This window comes from Crocodylus porosus, unplaced genomic scaffold, assembly GCF_001723895.1.
Source record: "Crocodylus porosus isolate Cpor-Errol unplaced genomic scaffold, CroPor_comp1, whole genome shotgun sequence".
Lineage (NCBI taxonomy): Eukaryota > Metazoa > Chordata > Crocodylia > Crocodylidae > Crocodylus > Crocodylus porosus.
The window spans coordinates 63524450-63545786 of record NW_017728943.1 but is presented as its reverse complement, the minus strand read 5'-3'; the positions used below and the strand labels follow the sequence as shown (position 1 = coordinate 63545786).

General features: G+C 38.7%; 1 protein-coding gene across 2 annotated transcripts in view; it reads right to left on the bottom strand.

Moving 5' to 3' along the window:
* The window catches only part of CENPF (centromere protein F), a 56002-nt gene that overhangs the window by 7048 nt on the left and 27617 nt on the right, over window positions 1-21337 (bottom strand). For both annotated transcript variants that reach the window (XM_019549465.1, XM_019549466.1), the window contains 7 exons: window positions 14633-18156; window positions 10816-13110; window positions 8800-8952; window positions 7607-7783; window positions 5078-5239; window positions 3476-3638; window positions 1816-2292 (listed from right to left, as the gene is read on the bottom strand). In XM_019549465.1, the coding sequence (XP_019405010.1) occupies window positions 1816-2292; window positions 3476-3638; window positions 5078-5239; window positions 7607-7783; window positions 8800-8952; window positions 10816-13110; window positions 14633-18156 (6951 nt within the window). The remainder of the gene's footprint in view (window positions 1-1815; window positions 2293-3475; window positions 3639-5077; window positions 5240-7606; window positions 7784-8799; window positions 8953-10815; window positions 13111-14632; window positions 18157-21337) is intronic.

Below are 21337 nucleotides of genomic sequence, written 5' to 3'. Positions count from 1 at the left end.
ACCCCCCCCCACCCCCCAAAATGAGCCACAGCTCTGTCTCACACCTCACCCCAGCTGGGCAGCGCCTGCCCCATTCCCTCCCTCACTGCAGAGGCATTGATCTGCACCCCCCCAACAGACTTACCAGCTGCATGCAGCTCTCCATGCTGCTGAGCTGTGCTCATCACCTACATGCTGTGCTGAAATCTGGCCGATTTCAGATGCAATCGATTTCCTTTATATCAGTGCCGATCCAATATCGGACCGATGTCTCAGTGTACTGCTAGGAACAAATTTATGCATATTCCATGTATAGAATCTAATTGGGGGTGGGTGTGGGGGCTGTCTTAAATTCAGAGTTGTCTTGGTTACAGGTAAATATTGTACCTTACAAGTGAATAAGGCAAAAAAACCCATTAGTGTTCTTTACGGTATATATAGATGGCCCCCTAATTTTCTTCTAGTAGGTTTGGAGAAGGAAAAGTGATACTGGGAATGTTCCAGAAACTCTACTTTGCTGGAGAACTTTTACAAGATACTTTGGAGGACCTAGATGCAGGCATAAGAGGCTGAAATCTCAGGAGTAACTCAAGTATCACTCCCTCAGCCCTATAGAGCTGTTGAGTCTGAAAAAATGCTTCTCAACCTTTCTGCACTCAAAGCGCCCTTTACAGGACTCAAGACATCCCTCACTGAACCTAAGGCACCCCCCTCTATAACTTTTGTGAACGGAGAGGCACCAATTTAAAAAATTAAAATTTATATGTGACAATGCTTACCCCCCGTGCAGAGAGGCTGGGCAGCGAGGGTGGAGGATGGTTCAGGTAGACACGTACCTGGACCTACGTTTATCTACTTCATTTTTCTGCTCATCTTCTCACACCTCATGGTACCAGTCAAAGGAAACAGTGCCCCACAGCGTACCTTATCCCCTGGTTGAGGAACACTGGTCTAAAATTTAAGGGATTGGTTTATCTAGACAGGTGATTCTCAGCCTTTTTAGACTAAAGCACCCCTCAGAAAATACCAGCTCTTACCTTTACACTTATTTTTTGACTACAGAAAAATAATAGAGCAGTTCTGTTGCAAAGAATTCAGAAGCACAGCAGGGCAGATTGTGTTTAACACTAAGAAACCCTACTTGAAATCTCTGGGTTTACCTTATGAATCATGTTTGCCTGCTTGCAGTGTTAACACTGCTTGGTACCCTGTGGCACCCTTTAAAACGTATCAAGGCATCCCAGGGAGCCGTGCCTCCCTACTTAAGAATTACTGATCTAGACCAAGATTCTCAAAACTACCAACTTAAACTTAGGATTCTAATTCCATATTTAGGCATCTCCTTGATTTTCTAAAGTGCTGAGTAACCAACAGCTCCAACCAAAATCCACAGAACTATTAGCTGCTCAGCCCTTTCAAAAATCATTCAACTGCCCAAATGTGGATGGGAAGACTAACCTAACACCCCTTGTTTTCTGAATGTTTAGCAATTTTACTGTCCTCATAGTTGCTAAAAGAAAACACATGGATAGACCTCACGCAGACAACTACTAGAAACTATATACTGTGGAAACAAGATAGACCAGCCCACAGCTTTACTTGCATGGAACTGTATTTACAACTCTTGGACCTAAACTCCACATGACAAGCAGTTGAATTAATGAGTTATGCCAAATATATGAGGGTTGAATTTAATAAATGGCATCCCACTTCTTTCAGTGAGTTTTATTCCATATATGGCAACATAACTATTTAAGAACATAGAAACAAAAATTTTACTCCATCAATATGGAATACAAGGAGGGTGGTATTACGTTATACTGAAGTTGCAATTACCCTTTTTCACCACTTCTGGGAGTCCCTCTGGTTGATATTCTGTGTTCTCACTCAGTGAATCCTGATAGATAGCTCCTTTTTTAAGCTTTTTAGCCAACGTCTCCGGTATAGGGGATCTTGGTACTCCATTTTCTTTCTTTATTTCTTGACTTCTTCGTCTTTTACCTGAATGCTGAGTTGGCTCTTCATTCAACCTCCTCTTTGTAACTGGCTGATCATTAACTGTTACTGGATTATCCGAACTGTGCAAAGGAGAATTACTGACAACAATGTCTGTTGTTGGTTTCAGCTGAGCATTCAGCAGGGAGACTTGCGTTTTTAGCATTTCATTTGCTTCCTCTAGTTTGTGGAAGTTAACAATCAAAGAGCAGTACTTCTCCAGGTTCTCATCTGCTTCTTTGGTTTTCACTTCTATAGATTCCTGCAGTTCTTCAAGCTTCAACCTCATTTCTTCTGTACTGGCACCATCAGCAACAGCTGAGCAAAACAAAGATTCATTACCTATTTTAATAGCTTTAAAGATACCTTACAAGGAGGTGTTTAGAATACAGTGATCAAATATTTGTTAACCGATTAGAAAGGGTGCATGTTTTTCAAGGACAATGACCTATAACCAAAAAGGACACTATATAATAAAAAATGACCTACAACATCTGCAGAATCTGAATGCATCTGACACGGTGCACAAACAGCATTATTTCTGGCCCTCAGTTTTGGAGAATTGATTGCAGGTTTTCAGATAATTTATGGAAACCTGTTTATACTAATTATCAATGCTTATTAAACACTAAATAGTATGCATTGATCTATATGATGACATTGTCAGACAAATATTCCTATTTTACATACTGTTCACAAACATTTTAAATTTTTTCCTATCAGCTCTGTCTTCTCTAACAACTCCAGAAAAGTTCATGATTACTGAAAACCCAATATGTTTTCAGTAATCGTGAGCTCTTCTGGAGTTGTTGGAGAGGATCTGATGAGTGGGAGGAGGGAATTGAATCTGTTCTACCTATCATTTCCCTCGCCCCAGAAAGTTGCAGCTGTTGCCAAGCTGATAGCTAGAAAAAATAACGGTACTGACTGAAATGTAATACCGTAAAAGACAGCTTCTCTCGCTATCTATAACTCAAGGAGGACCAAAAAGTATTTTCAGGTTTGACTTTCCATAAAGTTAAAGAATACATTTTTTCATGCATTAACAGTTATCCATTCCCAGAATGTGATTTGTCTTTGTGTTTACTAAAAACAGAAAGAACGGGCATTCCAATATTCCATACTTCTATAGTGAGCAGTACAAAACGTTGAGCCAAAATGGCAAAAAGTTACATGCAACAATCTAGTGCCATCAAAATAAATGCCAGTTCTGATTTCAAAATGCAGGCATTGAATATATGTATTCAAAATACATAGCAGCCTCTGAAATTTGAAAAGACAAATCGTCAGCTGATTTTCAGTTAGTACAAATGACAGTTCCATGGTTCAGAAAGCTACAGATTTACACTAGCTGGAGATCTGTCCCTGTTTAGAACCCTGCGTAACAACAGATGTTTGGAAAAGCATTTTAGAAACAAACGTATTACCATTAAAAAATGCATCATTACTAAATTACAGCAAGACATCCTGATACCCCATATTTTTTCTGAAAATTACTTACTTTGATTTTGCTCCTTTAATAAAGCATCCTGTTCAACAATTTGTTTCTGCAAAACTTCTTTTTCTTGCTCCATTTGTTTACAGGATTCAATACAGAGCTGCAATTTACTGTGGGCCAATTCAATTTCCTTCTTTAGCTGAACTATGGTCTTAAGATTGTCTGCCTACAAAAAACAAAAATAAAACATAAAAAAGGACCAGAGCTGTGCAATTAAATTACAGGAGCTCCTAATTCTGAGAGACTTTAAAGTCATACTTATTAAAGAACCATGTGTGTAGCTTATAAGAATAAAACTCTGCAAGTGAACTCTAGAAAAATTGTGAGCATTCAGATAAGGCTGTTCAACCGGCAGCTATCCTAACACCCAGCCTGCAGACTCCCAACCAGTTGCTCTCCTTGTACCACTCCTTCTGCTTCCGTCTCCAGGGTCCCTTTCCCTCTTCCAGCTTTTGCTTTCTTCCCCTGGGGTCTGGGCAGTGCAGCCTTTGGAAGGTGGTGGGGAGAAATTTTTCTACCTGCACTGCCTATACAGCTGAAGGGAGCACATGCAGTGCTGCAGCCCCTGACAGCTCAGAAATCAGATGGCCTTATGTCAGAACTAACTTCCTATCTATTTCAGCTGAATGCAAGACTGAGGTTTGAAATGACTTCTTGAGAAACCCAGCTGAAAAGCATGTATTTCAGATGTGTGTCTGCCCCATGGAAAAATAGATTAAAGCATCAGAATAAATAAAATGTGGCTACCTGAAACTATAGGATAAGGACATTAGGGCATGATGTTTCTGTGGTTGTGCAGTAAATATTAGTTTACTGCCTGCTAGTCATTACATTGGATCCAATGTATAAGAGCACTTCTTCACAGTGAGAGTTATTTAAACTGCAGCTAGTCAGTCATCATAGATGGAAGGAGGGAGAGTGAAGGTAAGGCAATACAGCATTGGAAAACAGAAATTCACTTGAATGGACAAGATAAACTTTGCTCCTGTGGCCTGACTACAAACACCAAAACCTTATTTCTTTTAAATAAACTTAAAGCAATTTTTACCATTTTTTTTTGCAACTACATAGCATTCACATTGTTATCCAATCATTAGCAAGAATTCGGTCATAAGAAGAACCATGCTAATAAATAAATCAGATGGAAATTCTTCATCAATCAGAACAGATATGCTCACAAATTGAGTGTAATAAGACACTTACTGCTTTGGAAAGTAGCAAATCTTATGTCCAAAATAATTAAAAAACAATACAAGTCTGTTTACTTCGGAAAATTACTTTGAATTAGAATAGCTATTAATTAATATGCTATGTAATACAAAGTTACACATTCAGTATAGAGACTAGACAGTCACATTAGTATGTCAGACAATCTTGCTTCACCCTAGAGGGTGAATGTTAAGTCACATCTATTGCACGTGACTTTCCAGCAGAAACAAGCACTAACTGATTTGCCCGTTAAAAGCCAGAGAAAAGCTCTTGAGGATTAGACTGTCAGTTCTGTACGGAAGCTACTGGACTTAAGACTATACTTGTTCCTAGATTCTAGCTAGAAAGTTAATTTGCAAGTCAGAACTTAAATTGTAGGTAGAGAAAATAAAATACCTTGTTTTTTGTAAGGCTCTCTATCATCTGATTGGCTTCTTTCAGAGAATTATTTAATTCCTCTTTACTTGATTTCAGGAGCTCCATCTCCAACTTTTGTGCACTGATACACTGCTCCAGTGACTTCAGTTTGTCTTGACATGCCATAATTTCAAGTTCATTCTATAGACAGAAAATAGGGTTAACCAATATGGTTTTAAATTGGCCACAGAGAGCTGTATTAAAATGCTTACTATCCTCAGGAGTCTGCAGTAATCTTACACAACAATTTGAGAGAAGTTTCTAATATCATAAAGACCATGCTTTAGGTGTAAATACTGCACACGCAAATCCTGGATGGGAGAATTCTAAAAAACCCAAAACCAGAATTAAAAATAACCTCACATAAATCACAGGAATGAAAACAACACAGCAGTACAAATAACAATTTTGAATGATTTATAACTTCGGGCATCTTGAAATGTATCTAGATATGTATTTGCAGAGGCAGACAATGATTTTTCCAGACGGAGGAAGAAGGAACTTTTATGGCTATGGACTACATTGACAGTTTAAAGCATGCCAGTATAGCATCCCTATGCATTTTTCAGTACATTTAGTGAATCTTAACTAGTTAGAAAGAAACCTATCACTGTCTTTTTTACAATAATGCTAGATGATATTTGAGTTCACAAAACCAGTCCTTTATTACTTTTATGGATGAAGAGGGGCCCTAAACCAAGTCACATCAGGGTGCAGCAGATTTTCAATATACTGGAGGGTCTATCTTTCGCTGCTTTTGAAAGTTTTGGACATACCATTTATATTTTACCAGTATTTCTGCATGTTATTTATCACATAAGCTCTCTAGGGTACTATTTAGGCAAATATATTGCTACATCTATCATTATCAAATGAGACGGACATAAGCTATTACACTGTAATGATATGTAATGAAGTACCTGTATCACTACTCGTTACAACTTTAACCCTCTTTCATCCAGGGTTAAACATTATAGCAGTGCAGATAATTTGTATTGCTACAGGATCATGCAGGCATAACAGTTGCATCTAAGCTGATGCACACTATGGAGCAACGGTGATTCTCTCCTAAAGCAATTAAAAAGTGTGTTTGGCCATAACCCATATTAGCATTTCTACTAAAAAGTCTATTCTTACACTAACTTAACTTTAGGAATCAAAGCCCTCTTCCACAAGCTCTCTCTCTTCTGTTCACATAGTTTTTGTCTGTCAAGTGTTCCATCCAGATGCCCCAATCACCAATTTATCTTTTTAGAACTGAAGATCCCAGGTCATGTTTTTCATTGGCTTGTACTTTATACACCTATTCATTGTAATGCAGGTTCAAAAAGCTATAGTTCTCACTCACACCCCGCCACACATTAGAGAAATGAATGGTGTCATAAAATAAAGAATAAGCCAGAATGTTATTCCACAAGAAAAGAACAACAACTTTGTGGCTGGTTCCTATCACACCATTCAACATATGGCTAAGTGCGTCTTTATGGCTGGGACCATATCATTTGACGGGGTTCCAAAGCTGCAGGAGTGCATGGTGTACCCCGCTCTCACAGCCCCTCTCTTCCTAATTCCTGCTGCTTTCTCTTTTTAAATGTAATCCAATTTCATTCTTTCCTTCACTGTTCCCTATGCTATGACCCTTATCCTTGCCTAGATTTCTGTAACTTTAGGCCCAGTCTTGCTAATCTTCGTTCGCAAGTAGTTCTAATGGAGATATGTGTACACAACTTATGAAGGTACTAGGATCACGATGTACTGCATTTACTCATACTTTTTACCAAAAACGTAATCTTCCAAAATTGGGGTGCAAGTCTGAATTTTCTGAGGAGAACAGTAGAAGTGTCATTTCTATTCAGGCACCACTGAGGGAGCCAACTGAATTCATGGCTGGTTAGAATCTCTCTGATTACCACTTATTGTTCTTCTCTTAACAGGTGTTAAAGGCCCACTTCCCCTTTTTAATCATCTAGGTGTTACACTAATCAAGCTATCCTTTCTTCAGCAATGCTCCTAAAAAATTTGAAATTGAGCTAGTCCTGATTTCTCATCTATTTCACAGTCCTGCAGACTATTTTTATTTCTTTTCAAAATCCTAGATCTGCTCATGCAGTCCAGTCTTCATCAGCAGCTACAGTTTCAGCTTCTGGCAGAACACCCATGAGCTGCTGACAATTCAGCTGTGAAAGTGTTAAAACTGTAATTTTTGCCTGAATAGGAAAGGAAAGATTAGGTTCTGTCCCTGCTCTATGCTGATAACTCTGGAAAAAGCATTTCTTCATTTTGCCTTCCCAAAATGAAAGTGCATATCTTATTTGGAGACATGCGGTATATAAAAAAAAATATGGCGTATTCATCTTTTCCCACAGCAATTATTTAAACCGAATACTATGAAATACCATAGCAAAGATAACTTTCTTGGGGATATGATATACAATCGGTGTTTGTACTTCAGTATTTAAACTTCCCTTAGTTTAAAATCCTATCATAACATTTCTTAATTTATTTTACCTTTTTGTCTGTTTCTGCCAGAACAACCTGATGATTCTTCTCCATTTGATGAAGCGTTCTTTGATATTCTGACAGTTCTCTTTTCATTTCTCTTCCTTTCTCTTCCAGTTCCTTCTGCACCTTATCCAAACTGTTACTCAATTCTGTTTTTTCTACCATGTTTAGATTCAGCTGAATCTGCAAACAAACATGACCATTTGGTAAATGCATTACTATAGATGGAGAAATAATTGGTACGTTAAAACCTGATTTTTCATTTGGAAAAACAAATCTTTGAATGGTAAAATATACAAGATAAAAGAAACAGTATTTATTAGGCATATACGTAGACTGTAGTCTTAGTGCAAAATCTTAGTACAAAAACAGCAGCATACAATACCAAGATTAATTACAAACAGGTATTTTAGCACTGAGCTGAACAAACTTAATCTCTGCAATAAAATTAGCATTAAAGTCAAAGCTTATCCCTTTAACATGACATAACTGTTTCTAGTGATAATTCTTTGACAAGTTCAGTCATTTGTCTCACAATCACCAAGAGGAAGCAACATTCAAAAGTATTCACATTGTTTTGTGACTGTACTTGGCAGGAAATTAGAAAAAAAGGAAGTTACTTCTGGATATATTTCATAAAAGTCACACTAGCTTGAAGTCCATGGCTAAACACCTATTGATGTCAATAGCAATAGAAAAAGGCCCATAAGTATGTCATTTGTACATAATAGCACCAACTACAGTCTATTTAAATCAGAAGACATCTTCACTACTGTACATAAGGCCCCACTTCATATGAACACATTTTGAGAATGAAATAATGAGCAAGAGTCATGAACACAAAATTTAGCTTTATCTACAGCTGAGCTGTCAAGAAGTTTTGGGGTTGGTTTTTTTTAAATACTTGAGAAATGCCATACTTGTGCAAGTGATCCAAGATACTAATTACAGCCAGATACATGTATGTAACAGAAAAGCAGTGCATTTCATTCTCATTGAAAGAGTTTTCAGATATAGAATACAAAAGGGAAAGATAAAGAACACTGAAGACTGAATTAAATACTACATTTCTAGAAGGACCAGGGGCAGAATCTCAGTTTCCTGAAGTCCTTAAATCTGTTGAATTCAACAGAACATTACAGTAGGTGAGGACCAGGCATTCAAACTAGGAAAAGTCTGGTCTTTGTGCAATAACTAACCAGGTTCTTTTCTGCCTGTTCTTGAAGATGTTGAACTTGTTCAACAAGGATATTCCTTCCGGTGGTTAATTCTTCTTGCAGTTTCATAATCTTCTCTTCACTCTTCTTTAGTTTGTCTTCCAGCGAGATATTATTTTCAGTGAGTTCATTTACCTGAAAATTAAATATTATATTGTTACTTTTGAAACATGAATGTCATTCTTCCAGAGAGCTTGAATATAGGCAGCAAACAATTTCAAAAACAAGTTATTTAATTCTGCTTGCTAGGTCAAATCCAGCATAGGTTGCTAGCAACCTAATGGTGCTACCATAAAAAAAAAAGCAATCCTGTGGCAGAAGTCCAGTGCCTATGAATTTTTTCTCTTTCGTTCTACTTCTTTTCTCACTGGCAATTTGCCTACCCTTGAGAAATCTCTCTCCCCCTATCTTCAAGTAAACTATCCCTGAATACCCTGACATAAGAAACTTTTTAAAAAGCTGACTTAAAAATTGGTAGCAAAAACTTAACAAAAAGTCCACAGAAGTCTTCCCATTAAATACCATGGGTTTTGAATAGACTACAATTTTATAGTAGAGATGTGAAAAATTAAAATGCAAATCACACTAGTTTTCAGTAGCACTGTAAGAGATGAGGAAACTCTTCACACACATCACGCAACAAGTATGCGTATATCTGGAATGGTGATAGAAAAGGTTCAGACTTGAAAGTGCACATATATGTTCTGACTAAAAACAAAGGGCATCTGTACATGAGCACATTGTGCTGTAATTAGAGTGCACTGGACCAGACTCAACGTGGTAATTGCCATGCTTCAGCAGCCTCCTGCATATCATGCATCAGCATCTCTGGATTTCAAAAAAGCAGAAGGAGCACTTGAACTAAAGCTCAAACGAGGTTTAGTTCAAATGCTGCCACTGCCATTTTGAAGTGCAGAAACGGTGATACGCAAGACTGTGGTGCTTTAAATTAGAGCAGCTCTTGGAACCACTGTAATTAAAGTGCTGTCCCCCCCGCCCCCTGGAGCATGTATAAAAGTGCCCAAAGGACCCACTGGTTCTACTTTACCAAAAATTGTTGTCAGTGAGTGTGTTTACATGTGCATTTGATACTGGAGCAGTTTACTCATGAGTAAACTACTTGCGACTAAATGCTGCTAGTTGCCCCACCAGCAGATTGGGGCAGGGGGCTAGGACCTACCCCACTTCTACAGCTCTTTCCAAGCCCCATGCCTTGATCACCTAATCAGGACATGGGGCTGGGACCTGCCCCTGACCAGGACAGCTCCCAGCCCTTGCTCTGCGATTATGCAGCAGAGGCTGGGGAGCTTCCAATGCCAGTTCCGTGACTGCAGGGCTGAAGCTGGGAAACCCATATCTCCCAGTGCTAGCTCCACAATCGTGGGGTCAGTGCTGGGAGACCCTCATCTCCCAGCACCAGCCCTGCAGTTTGAGAGCTGGCACCAAGAGATAAGGGTCTTCCAGCCCAAGGCCCACAATGACAAAGCTCAAGCTGGGAGATAAGGATCTCCCAGCCTTCGCTCTCCAATTGTAATCCAATAACCGGAGGCTTGGAAATCCCTGCTGCCGAGTCAGGGAGATAGTCCCCACCTAAGCTCCGATGATGGAGTCTGCCCAACAGCAGATAGCTCCTGGGGGCAGGGAGCAATCTCCTGCCCCCTGGTGGCCAGCTGACTGGGAGCACATTTGCTCCCAGTCAGGCATCTACGCGAGCACTACTGCACTATTAATACTCATGAGTAAGTTTGCTACTTCCATTTCCAGATAGCAAATTTACTTGCAATTAGCGAGGTTTACTGCACAGTAAGCACGTGCATGTGAAGACAGTAAACTATGCTACTTCATATTAAAGTGTCTTATGTAGATGCATTCAGTCACTACTACATAACTCTTAATTTAAAGCTGTGCTTTACTTCAATTTGTAAGGAAGTGGTAAAACCCAAGACATTTTACCCTCATTCTTATAAGACGCCTTTACATTAATTTCACTTGTCTCACCTTTTCAAGAAATGCAATTTTTTCAGATCGTGTAGATTCCAACTCCTTCTCAAGATCTTTGTAAGATATTTTTAGATTTTCTAAGGCAGACTGCCAAGTTTCAGTGTTGGATAGATTTTGAACCTTTGGTATCAATTCAGCCATCAACTGTTGCAGCCCTTCTTTTGCCTCCTTGCAGTGTTCATGTTCATTTTCCAAATGTAAAAGCTGTATGGAGACCTGCTCTGCATCTTTTATTTGATTTTGAAGTGTAACATTTTCTTGGATCTTTTCAGTCAGCTTTTGCTTGTAGGTTGCAAGTTTCTGAACAAGTGCTTTCACTGATTGCTCTAATTTGGCACTGAGGGTTTCCGTTTCCTGAAGTTCCTCGAGTAATTGTGTTTTATCATCATATTCAAGGCATCCAACTTCATTAATTATGTCTAATCCTTTTGCCTCACAGACTTTTTGCTCATTATAAGAACGCCTTGCATCTTTCAGCTGAGATGTGACCAACAGCACAACATTTTGCAACTCTCTCATTTTAATATTTTCTTTTTCCGTTATTTCTAGCAGTTTTACAATGGTGGAATTAGAAGATTCCAATTCAAATATTTTTTCTTGTTTTTCTTTTAGTTCTTTAACCAAACCTTCTTTTTCTGCCTGGATGTCAGTAATTTCTAATTCTAAAGTTATCAATTTTTGCCCTCTCTTTTCCATCTCAGTGCTTAAAGTTTCCGCCTCTACCTTAGCGGTCTCTGCTCGAAGAATTGCATCTTCTAGATTGTCTTCTGATATCTGCAATTCTCTTTCAAGCTTCTCAACTTTGTCCAAAAGAGAGTCTCTCTTCCATTCACACTCTCTCAGTTTTTCAGCCACATGGCATTTTTTCTTTTCATCAGATTCTATTTTTATTTTCAGTTTCTCAATTCCACATCGCATTTGAGCTACCTCCTCTTGTGCTGAGTTAAGCCTAGCAGCAAGTTCACGTTTCTCAGTTAATAAGCCTTCCAAAGATTTGGAAAGCTTTGAGTTTTCCATTTCTGATGCACTTAACTGAGTCTGCAACATTTCTGACTCTTTTAGAATCAATTCTTTTTCCTCATTCAGATGTCCAGTTAGGCTTTGCAACTTTTGTTTTTCTAATGCTAGAACCTCTTTATTTTTTTCCAACTGCTGCAAAAGACAGTCTTTTTCCTTTGTTAAATGACTTGCATTGGACTTTTCAGTCTCAAGTAGTTTTGTTAGTGTCTTCACTTCAGCCTCCAAGATCCTAATAAATTCAGTAGAATCTATTTTATTTGATTCTAGCTCTTTCGTTTTTTCTTGCAGTTTCTGATGCACTTGATCCAATTCCTCTTTGTTTTCCCTCAAAATACTTAGCTCTTCACCAAGCTGGTTTCTCTCAGCTGTGATGACAGCAAGTTGTTCTTGAAGACCAGACATAGTTTTCAGTTTATTTTCACCGTCTCTTTCTAATTGCTGATTTTTTGTCTGGAGCACCTCAATGTCACCTTCCAAGGCCAAAGCATGGTTCTCAACATTAGCTTTCTCAGATTGAGTCCTTTTCAATTCATTTTCTGTTTCAAGGAACTTTTCCTGCCACTCTCTTTTGGTCTTTTCTAAGTCATCTAGCATGTCTGTCACATCAGAAAGTCTAACTTTGTACATTTCCATGTCAGACCTTACTTTTTCAAGTTCTTTTTCTAGAGTCATCCCTCTACAAGACAGTTGCTGCTTATCAAAAGCAGCAGATTCAAGTTTTTCTTTTAAGTCACGTTGCTCTTTTTCAAGGGCTAGAACTGTTTTTTCTAGTTCTGTACAAACACTTATCTTTGCAGTAAGCTCCATCTCCTTTAAATCCAACCTTGAGTTTAATTCTTTGATTTCAAATAGCAGCATATCAGCTTTTTCATTGCTTCCTTGTATTCCATGGAACAGCTTCAAGTTTTCCTCAGGCTTCTGAGTTAACTGTTGCTGAAGAGTTTCAATGGCTACTTCATTTTCCAAGAAATCCACAGCAGTTTCAGATAAACTGTGACTAGAAAATGACAAATCACTTGTTTTGTCTGAAAGGTTTGTGTTTTTGTCTGACATATAGCTATAGTCTGTCTCTGAAGTAAATTTCTCCGAATGCTTTTCTGTTGATCTTGTTTCAGTAATCTCAGTTACTTTTCCACATTCAGCAGTCTCTTCTAAAACAGTTTGCTCACAGATCCTTATGTCAGGTGTATCACTTTCATGTGTCAAGTTCTCACTGGGCAAACTATCCACTTTTAATTGTTGCAAGCCATTTTCTTCTTCTTCAGGAGGCACCTGTAGAAGTCAGTAAAAAAAAAAAAAATGAATCTAGAAAGACAAATTTATTACATAAATCTTCTGGTAGCTCCTTTTCCCTCATTCACAACAAATGGGTAGGAAAAAGCCAACCAGAAACATCTATAGAAAATGAAGGAAGTCCAGTATTTTTGCTGGAGGCCCTAACTAAACTCTGCTTTTCAATCTGGGCCACAAAAAAGTGGATCTAAAGCTGTAGGAACATTCTAGCATTAACATTAAGAAACCCTGGAATTATATTAACTAGTTTTACCTCTCCTATTAGAAAAAAACAAAGGAATTCTCTACTAATGAAGTTTTGCTCATTTATTGATTGGGATAATGGTACTTATGGGTGGGGCTGTGAATTTAACAGAAATTCTATTGGACTTACAAATGCAAGTGGTGCCTCAGGCCTTGAAGTGCTAGCAAAAAGCAAAGCAGCCTGTATAAATCATTAGCTCCTAAACGTTTAAAGTTGAAGGAAACTGGCCCAAGACAAATCTGTATAAACTAGCCATTAATACTAGAAATTAGAAAAACCATTATAGCAACCAGGTTCTGGGACAGCCTTCCAATGAGAGTAGGGGACTAAACACTTCCAAATGGAAGGAGTTATATGAACGTAGTGCTTGAGATACTCAGCAGATTTTTAAGATTTCAAAAGTGTTCAGCCTGATTTAAGAAATCAGTGGGTTGGACACAAGTTAGACTTCATCTAGCAACAAGCCACTGTGCTTGTTGAAAGGGAAGTTGAAAGTAGCTCTTGGTGCCCTCTCATGAGAAATGAGGGAATGGGGCGTGTGCCACTAAAAGATACTTCTGGTTTCATACATAAAGGTGCTAATTTTTCTGGACTGTAGCTACAGAACCAAAGATAAAGTTGCACATTTCCATATCTCAACTGAAACGGTATTAATGATATAGAGAAAATACTTTTAAATAGTTTATTTTTCATAAGTAAGGACCTACCAAAAAAATCAGGATTTTACAAAATCTGGCATTGCCCACAAAAGCTGCAGGAAAAAAAAAAAAAAAAAACAACTCACCAAAAATAAAATGCTGGCTCCCCAGAGGGAGCCAGCTACCTTCACCATGCCATGGCCTAGCTGTACAGGCCACCGGAGAGGATTAGGGGTGCTGCTCACATGACAGGCAGCCCAAGATGGCTGCCATCCCCACTGCTGACTGGCTGCAAGTGCTGTCCAGCATAAGGCCCTGCCCCTCTCCAGTCAACAGCAAGGGCAAGGCCATATGATGAACAGACCTCACAGCTAGTAAGTGGTGAGGGGCAGGGCCACCAGGGCTCCTTGGCTAATCGGAGGCATGGGGTCCCCAGTGAAAAAGGCTGCCAGGCCCGCATTTTCCTCATTAAATGAGCTGGCATTTTCCTCATTAAATCAGCTGGTAAGAACCTACCACCTCAAATTTGGTAGGTTCTTATTAATAAACAAGCCTGTTTTGGCTTGTACCATAAATCCAATGACATATACAAATCAGTGTGAAGTGAGTCGTTACTTACATCTTCAATGTCTGTGCACGGCAGTGAACGAGAACTTAGATCAAGGCCTTGTAGTTGGAGTCTTGCCACTTCAAGCTGTAGAAACAAATTCTCAGTCTGTTTTTTCTCTGCTGCCAGTTTATATTCCATCTCCATGGTTACAATATTGAGTTTTTGCTGCCACTGATCATTGTCTGAAACATTTTGCTTTTTGAGGTCATCTATTTCTTTTCTTTCAGAAAGGATTATTTGCTTTAGTTCTTGTATCTCTTCATTTTTCATATTTTCTTGAGAGCAAAATTGGTCTTCAAGCATCTTGATAGACTTTTCGTATGTCTGACACAGTGTCTGAAGCTCTTCAATTTTACTGTTCAGCTGAGATTTTGTAGATGTAATGCTCTCTTGCTGTGGAATATGTTCCAAAGCATGATCATAAGGCTCTTCAACTAAACTAATTTCTGTTGTATCCCCTAAAACAGATTCTTTGGAGCTATTCAGATGAGTTATTTCTTCAGACTTTTTGTACATATGATTGTCAAAAGAAGAACTCACAAAACTTTCTTCTACAAAACGGGAGATTTCATTAAGACCCAATGGAGAAAAGATGTGCTTGGAGTCAAATGATTTAAACTCACCACTGTTAGGGACAGGAGTCACCTGTACTAAATCAGTATGAACTTTGCTCAGACTTGTTGACAAAGCAGAATTTTCTGCTTTAAGTGTATCAATACAAGACTGCAGCTCAGATATTTGAGAGATTGTCTTACAGTGCTGCTCATGTAGAATTTTATGCTGGTTTTGCAAAGAGAAAAGTTTTTCCTTTATTTCAACAAAGTGTATTTTAACTTCTTTTTCAGATAATTTTAAAAATTCATAATCATAGTTCAGTTCAACATTGCATTCCAGAGATTTGCATGACATTGGCTCATTAAACTGTATTTCTGATCCATCTTCATCATTTTGATCCATAAACTCATCAGGAACAATAGCTTTTTCTTCCTTTAATATTTTAACTTCATTCATTAATAGTTCTCTCTCTTCTGCTATTTCAGCAGTAGTTGCCACAGATTCAGTTTCTGATTCATTATGTTCAGTTGTTAAGGCTAACTTTTCAATCTGCACCTTTTCACACAGTTTCTCCAACTCATTTACTCTATTTACTGTCATCTGCCAAGAAGATACTAGTTGAGCATCATCATTCTGGCTTGATGTTAACTCATGAAGACCTGAAGAACATTTTTCATCCATTCCCTTTTTATAATGGTACTGGGAAACAACATCACCATTGAAATCCTCTGAATGTTCATTTGTATTCATCACTATAAGCTTAGCATCTGGAGTTTCTAGTTTTCCTTTAATAATTTCTAATTCTTGCAGCATCCCCTCTTTTTCCTTCTTACTTTCTTCAAGTTTTATCTCTGAACTTTTCAAAGCAGCCTCTAGTTGCATTACCTGTGTCTTGTAGTTTTCTACAGAGACTTCTTTGTCCTCAAGATCCATCTGTAGCAGCTCAAGCTTAACTTGACATTTATTCAGGTCTCTCTCTTTTTCTTCCACAGACTCTTTCAACTGTTCATAATTAGCTTGTGAGAGAAGGCCTAAGTTACATATTTGATGTTCATTCCTTGTTTCTATTGCCCTGATTAGTTCCTCTCTCTCTTGATGCAGGATGTTATATTGTTCTTGCACTTTATTTTGTTCTGCCCTGACATGTAATATCTCCTTTCTTAGACAATCACGCTCAACTGAAAATACATTTTGGATATGGGAAAACTCTGATTGTAGTTTCTCAAGTTCCTGAATTAAATCTCTATTTTTTTCCTCTGATAACTTTAGCCTCAATAAAATTTCTTTGTGTTCATTAATAAGCTGTTTGTCTTCTTCTATTTCTGATTTTCTCTCCTCAAAGTTGTTTGTTTGAAGTCTGAAAATACTTTCTATGTTGGCATTCTTTTCTTCTACCGATTGGTATTTTGTTTGTAGAATTGCAAGTTCTCTTTCAATTTCTTCATGTTTTTTTTCAAGTGACAGTTGTTCCTCTTTATGTTTTTTGGACATGTCAGAAATTATTTCTTCTCTTTCCTTTAAATTATTACAAATATGGGCATGTGCTTTTAGAAGATCTACCTTTTCTTCTTCTAAAGTTGTGTTAATGCCCTGAAGGGTTGCTTTTTTTTCAATAAGACCATCAATTTCTTCTTTATATAAGCAAATCATTGTAGACATCTCTTTTTTCTCTGAATTCCATGTTTCAGACATAAGTTGTAATTGCCTTACTGATTCCTCAAGCATTTGGTTATTTATTTTTAAATCTTGAATCTCTGCTTGCCGAGTTTCTAATTCTTTATTCAACTTTTGGAATTGCTTGTCCTTGTCTTCAAGAGCAGCTAATATTTTACCGACAAAATCCTGCCGAGCAGATACATCCTCTTGCAAATTACTAATATGGTGCTTAGTCTCCGTCACAAAACTTCCATGAATCTGTTCTACTTCAAACAGCCTTTTTTCTGTCTGACCCTTGATTTGTATCAATTCTTCATACTGTTTCTGTAAATCTGAATTCAACTGCTTTTGTGCTATTAATGAAGTCTCAAGAGAAGATATCTGATGTTGTAAAACAGTCACATCCTGTTGATTGTTCTTTCCTGTTCCTAGTGCAACTTTTGTAAAATGATTTTCTTGATCTTCAGTGATTGCTCCAGGCTCTTTTGTTGATGCAGTGGCATTACTCATTGCAATTTGTCTGTCATCTAAAACAGTTTTACAATCATCATTTTGTGAATATACTTCTCCATCTTCTGTCACTTCAGAAATATCTTTTGATTTTACAAGAGAACAGATTCTGTCATATTTAACAACCAACTCTTGATAACATTGATCCTTTTCCACTGCCTTATTTTCTGTCAACTGGAGCCTTTGTCCAAGAAGGTTAATTTGGTTGGTGAGCTCTGCTATTTTCCAAGTCATATTTTCTATTTCTTTCTTATATTTTTGCTCTGAACAGTCTGCTTTTTGCTGAAGTTCATCATAGGCTTTTTTCTGTGCGTCTAATGTTGCATTCTTACATTCTACAGTCTCTCTGAGATTTTTAATTTCTATATTATACCTTTCATTTTCAATTTCCATGTTTCTGACTCTCTCACAGGTTTCATGACTTTTAACTCGTTGATTTTTGAGAGACGTTTCTAAGTGATTAATTTTGTTTAGCAAACCTTCCTTCTCAGACTCTAGATGATTCGCAAGCTGTTCATTTTCAGTTTTCCAGTCAGAAAAAGTGATAATCTCCTTTCTTATTTCTTCACATTCTCTCTTCTTCACCCCAAGGGCCTTCTGTAAATCTTCTGTTTCTTTTTCCATTTTGCCTATTTTATTGTTTAATTCTTTAATGTGATTTTCTCTTTGTATAAGCAAGTCTTGAACAGATTCTTGCTGCTTTTCCATGTCAGCTATTACTAATTTCAGTTTCTCCAAAGTTACAGAACTATCTTGCTTGTTTAAGTTTTCTTGGAGCAACTTTAGCTCTGCTTCCTGTGAGAGATTTTTATCTAAGACATTGAAAAAAAAATATTAAAAAGGTTAATCTAAAGAAAATTAATTATTCTATCAACTATGTATTAATCTTTTTATAATATAGAAGAATATAATTAAAATGTCCTTGTGTCTTTTGAAACCTTTACTTTTGTATTATTCAGCTGGCTAGATTGGACAGACTTTTGGAATTAACTAAACATGCTTTATATAAAAACATGGTCATGATAGAGTAACAGAAAGAACACATTGTAGCTAATTCTTCACTTCACAGTTGTAACTCTGTTGCTTCTAAAGTCTCATTTCCAATGCTCTAACCTCAAGAACTAGGGATAACCATACTAATGACTACTGGAAGAATTTTAGTGACCTTTTTATTCATTTTTCAGCCTTTAAAACTAAAATACATCAAACCAATCAAAATGCTTGGTAGAGCAAATTATCTCATTCTCTTAATACTGCGTCATAACAGAGGAATTTCCTGTATTACTAAATAAATACTATTGAACACCAGTAATTTACTGTATAAAACAGAAAATATTTTCCTACAAGACAAATAAAATTGTCAATTTTCCATTCAATAATCTTCTTTAATGACTCAGTAGATGCAACTAAATTATATTTAGTAAATCTGTAGATGACACCAAGCTGGGTAGAGCAGAAGACACTTTATAGGACAGTCATAGGGTGTGGAGAGGCATAATCCTTAGAACACTCTAAATAAGCTTTAACCCCAAGGCCATGTCCATGCAAGTGCAGCTGTGCAGTATGTGGCACTGCAGACGGGTCTGCACATCTAGGCATTCCCCACACTACTACCTTGCAGCACGGGGGGATATTCTGATCCCAGGAAATATACCAGGGTCAAAAAAATCCATGTGGAAAATAAGTGGGGTGGTACACACGGCAGCAGCACATGCCACTCAAAACCAGAACCTGGCCAGGCAGAGCCACACTCCAGCTGCCGGCCAGACTTCCAGCTGCAGCAGTGCCATGGCTGCAGCTTCCCCCAGCCCTCAGGTAAGGCTGGTCAGGCCAGCACAATTGCTTGCCCCAGCTACCCCTACCCCACCAGAGGTAAATCAGCCACATGCCAGAATGCTCACGGTACAGGTGTTCCCCAGGGACAAGTAGCAGTGGCACAAAGTGGCACACGGCCCAAGAGTCTAGATGTGCATGCCACTGAAGACCAGTTTAAACTTCCTGGAATCTCTCAAAAGAACACCAGCAAAAAAAGGTACTATTCTGAGGCAGTCCTCCATAAGCCAGTCCAATGTTACATGGGAACAGAGCATTCTGTGCCTATTGTCTGGTTAGTCCTCCAGGTATCCCAAACTACACTGTTCTTCACTCCCCTACTCCACCCCCACACACATGTAGGACAAGGGGTTGCTGTGGAACACAACCAGGACTCTATTGTGCAAACAGACAGTAGTGAAGCAAAGCATCCATGTCAGTTTGATTCTGTGCTGCAGACACTTGATCTCCAGGGCAGGGTATGAAAAGCTGCAGAGATCTTAGGGCCCCAGAGTAAGTCCTCTAGGAAATATAAGCACGGGACCACACATCTATCACAGCACCTAGCACCCCCTCCACTCCCATTCTTCCACTACCCCAAATGCCTTGGAACCTCCTTCCCCTCCCCAGTCCCTCCACAGCTGTGCATTCCTAGTCAGGGCACCACCACTTAGATTTTGTAAAATACAATCACATTCTTCACTGAACACAATCAGTCCTTTTTATTCCCCCCACCCCTTTTTTTTTGAGACAGGGGAGCTGAAATTGCAATTGTGGGCCATATCTTTCTCTTTCTTGGGCACCAGCCAAATCCAGGTCTTCCGCCCCCCTCTACTGGAATCCTAGGGAAAGTCCAGACACTGGAAGGATTGATGGCCCAGATAACACTATCACTCCTCAGTGCAATCACTAAAAGGTGACTTAGAACTCTTAGCATGGTACATACAGACGCTTCTGTCCAGGGATAAATGTGAACAAGTTCCTCATCAGTGGGTGCTTGTACACGTACATGTTAATGTGCAACAATAAATTCCAGGGCATATCACGCTGAAGTTTATTGCTTCTAGGTGCCACGTTTACACATGTGCCCAGGACCACAGAACATTAACTGGATTGGAGCAGCCCTGGCTGGCAGAGAACCTGTGTGGGGGTCAGCGTACCAGTCCAGGGCTGCTCCAACTTGGCTCAACATGCTGCAGAGCCACTGGCTGGGGCACAAGGGTGTTTCAGTGTGGGGCTAGCAAGCAGGGAGCCCCCACGTGCTGCAGTCAGCTCCATAAGCATCTACACATGTGGTGCTGCACAAGAAAAGATTCCAGAGCAGGATAATAATTGTATTTACAAGTACTAATCTGCTGTGGAGTTTATTAGTTTCCTGTGGTCTAATAGAGTCGCACATAGACACTGATACATTTACTGCAGAGCTAATTAGGCAACTTGGCAGTAAATGTTTCATGTAGATGCATCTAGTAACATTCCTGGAACAAGTTAAGCACTATGTCTGTCCACACCCTTAAAACATATAAGTAAAAGATAAACCAACATGTTTCTGGGATGGTTTAGCTAATTATGCCTTGAGCAGGGTGGTGGACTGAGATACCTGCCCTATGATTCTAAAAGAATGATCCAATGTTTAGTTCTTGATTTACAGCCTAAACATACCCATCTTCAATGTTCTTCTCTGCCAGAGAAATTCTATGATACACTGGTTAAGTCATTAGTCTCTCCATGCTTCAGTTATCCATCAATAAGACAGAGATAACAGTAATACTCCACTACTTCACTGGCATGAAGCTAGCACAAATGAACTAAAATCTAGAATGTGAATTGATAATAAAGGTCATAAATGCCACTTATGTACCAGAGCTTTAGATTATTTTATAAAAACCCCAAATATGTACAGACAGTCCTCAACTTATGATGTTTCAAGTTGCATCGAACAGCACTTATGACACTTGTAAATTGACACCCTGTTTCAAGGTTCCAATGCCAGTTTCACCTTTACAATGCTGGACACAGCTGCATCCAGCTGGTAAGTCTGCTGTGGTAGGGGGGAAGAAGGGAGAGAAGAGGTGTGGGAAGGCAGATCAGTGAGGGAAGGATCCCAGCTGGGGCAAGTGCTGCCTGGGGAGCGTGGGGAGAGGATGGGGTGACTCCCGCTGCAGGTCCAGGAGGGCGGGG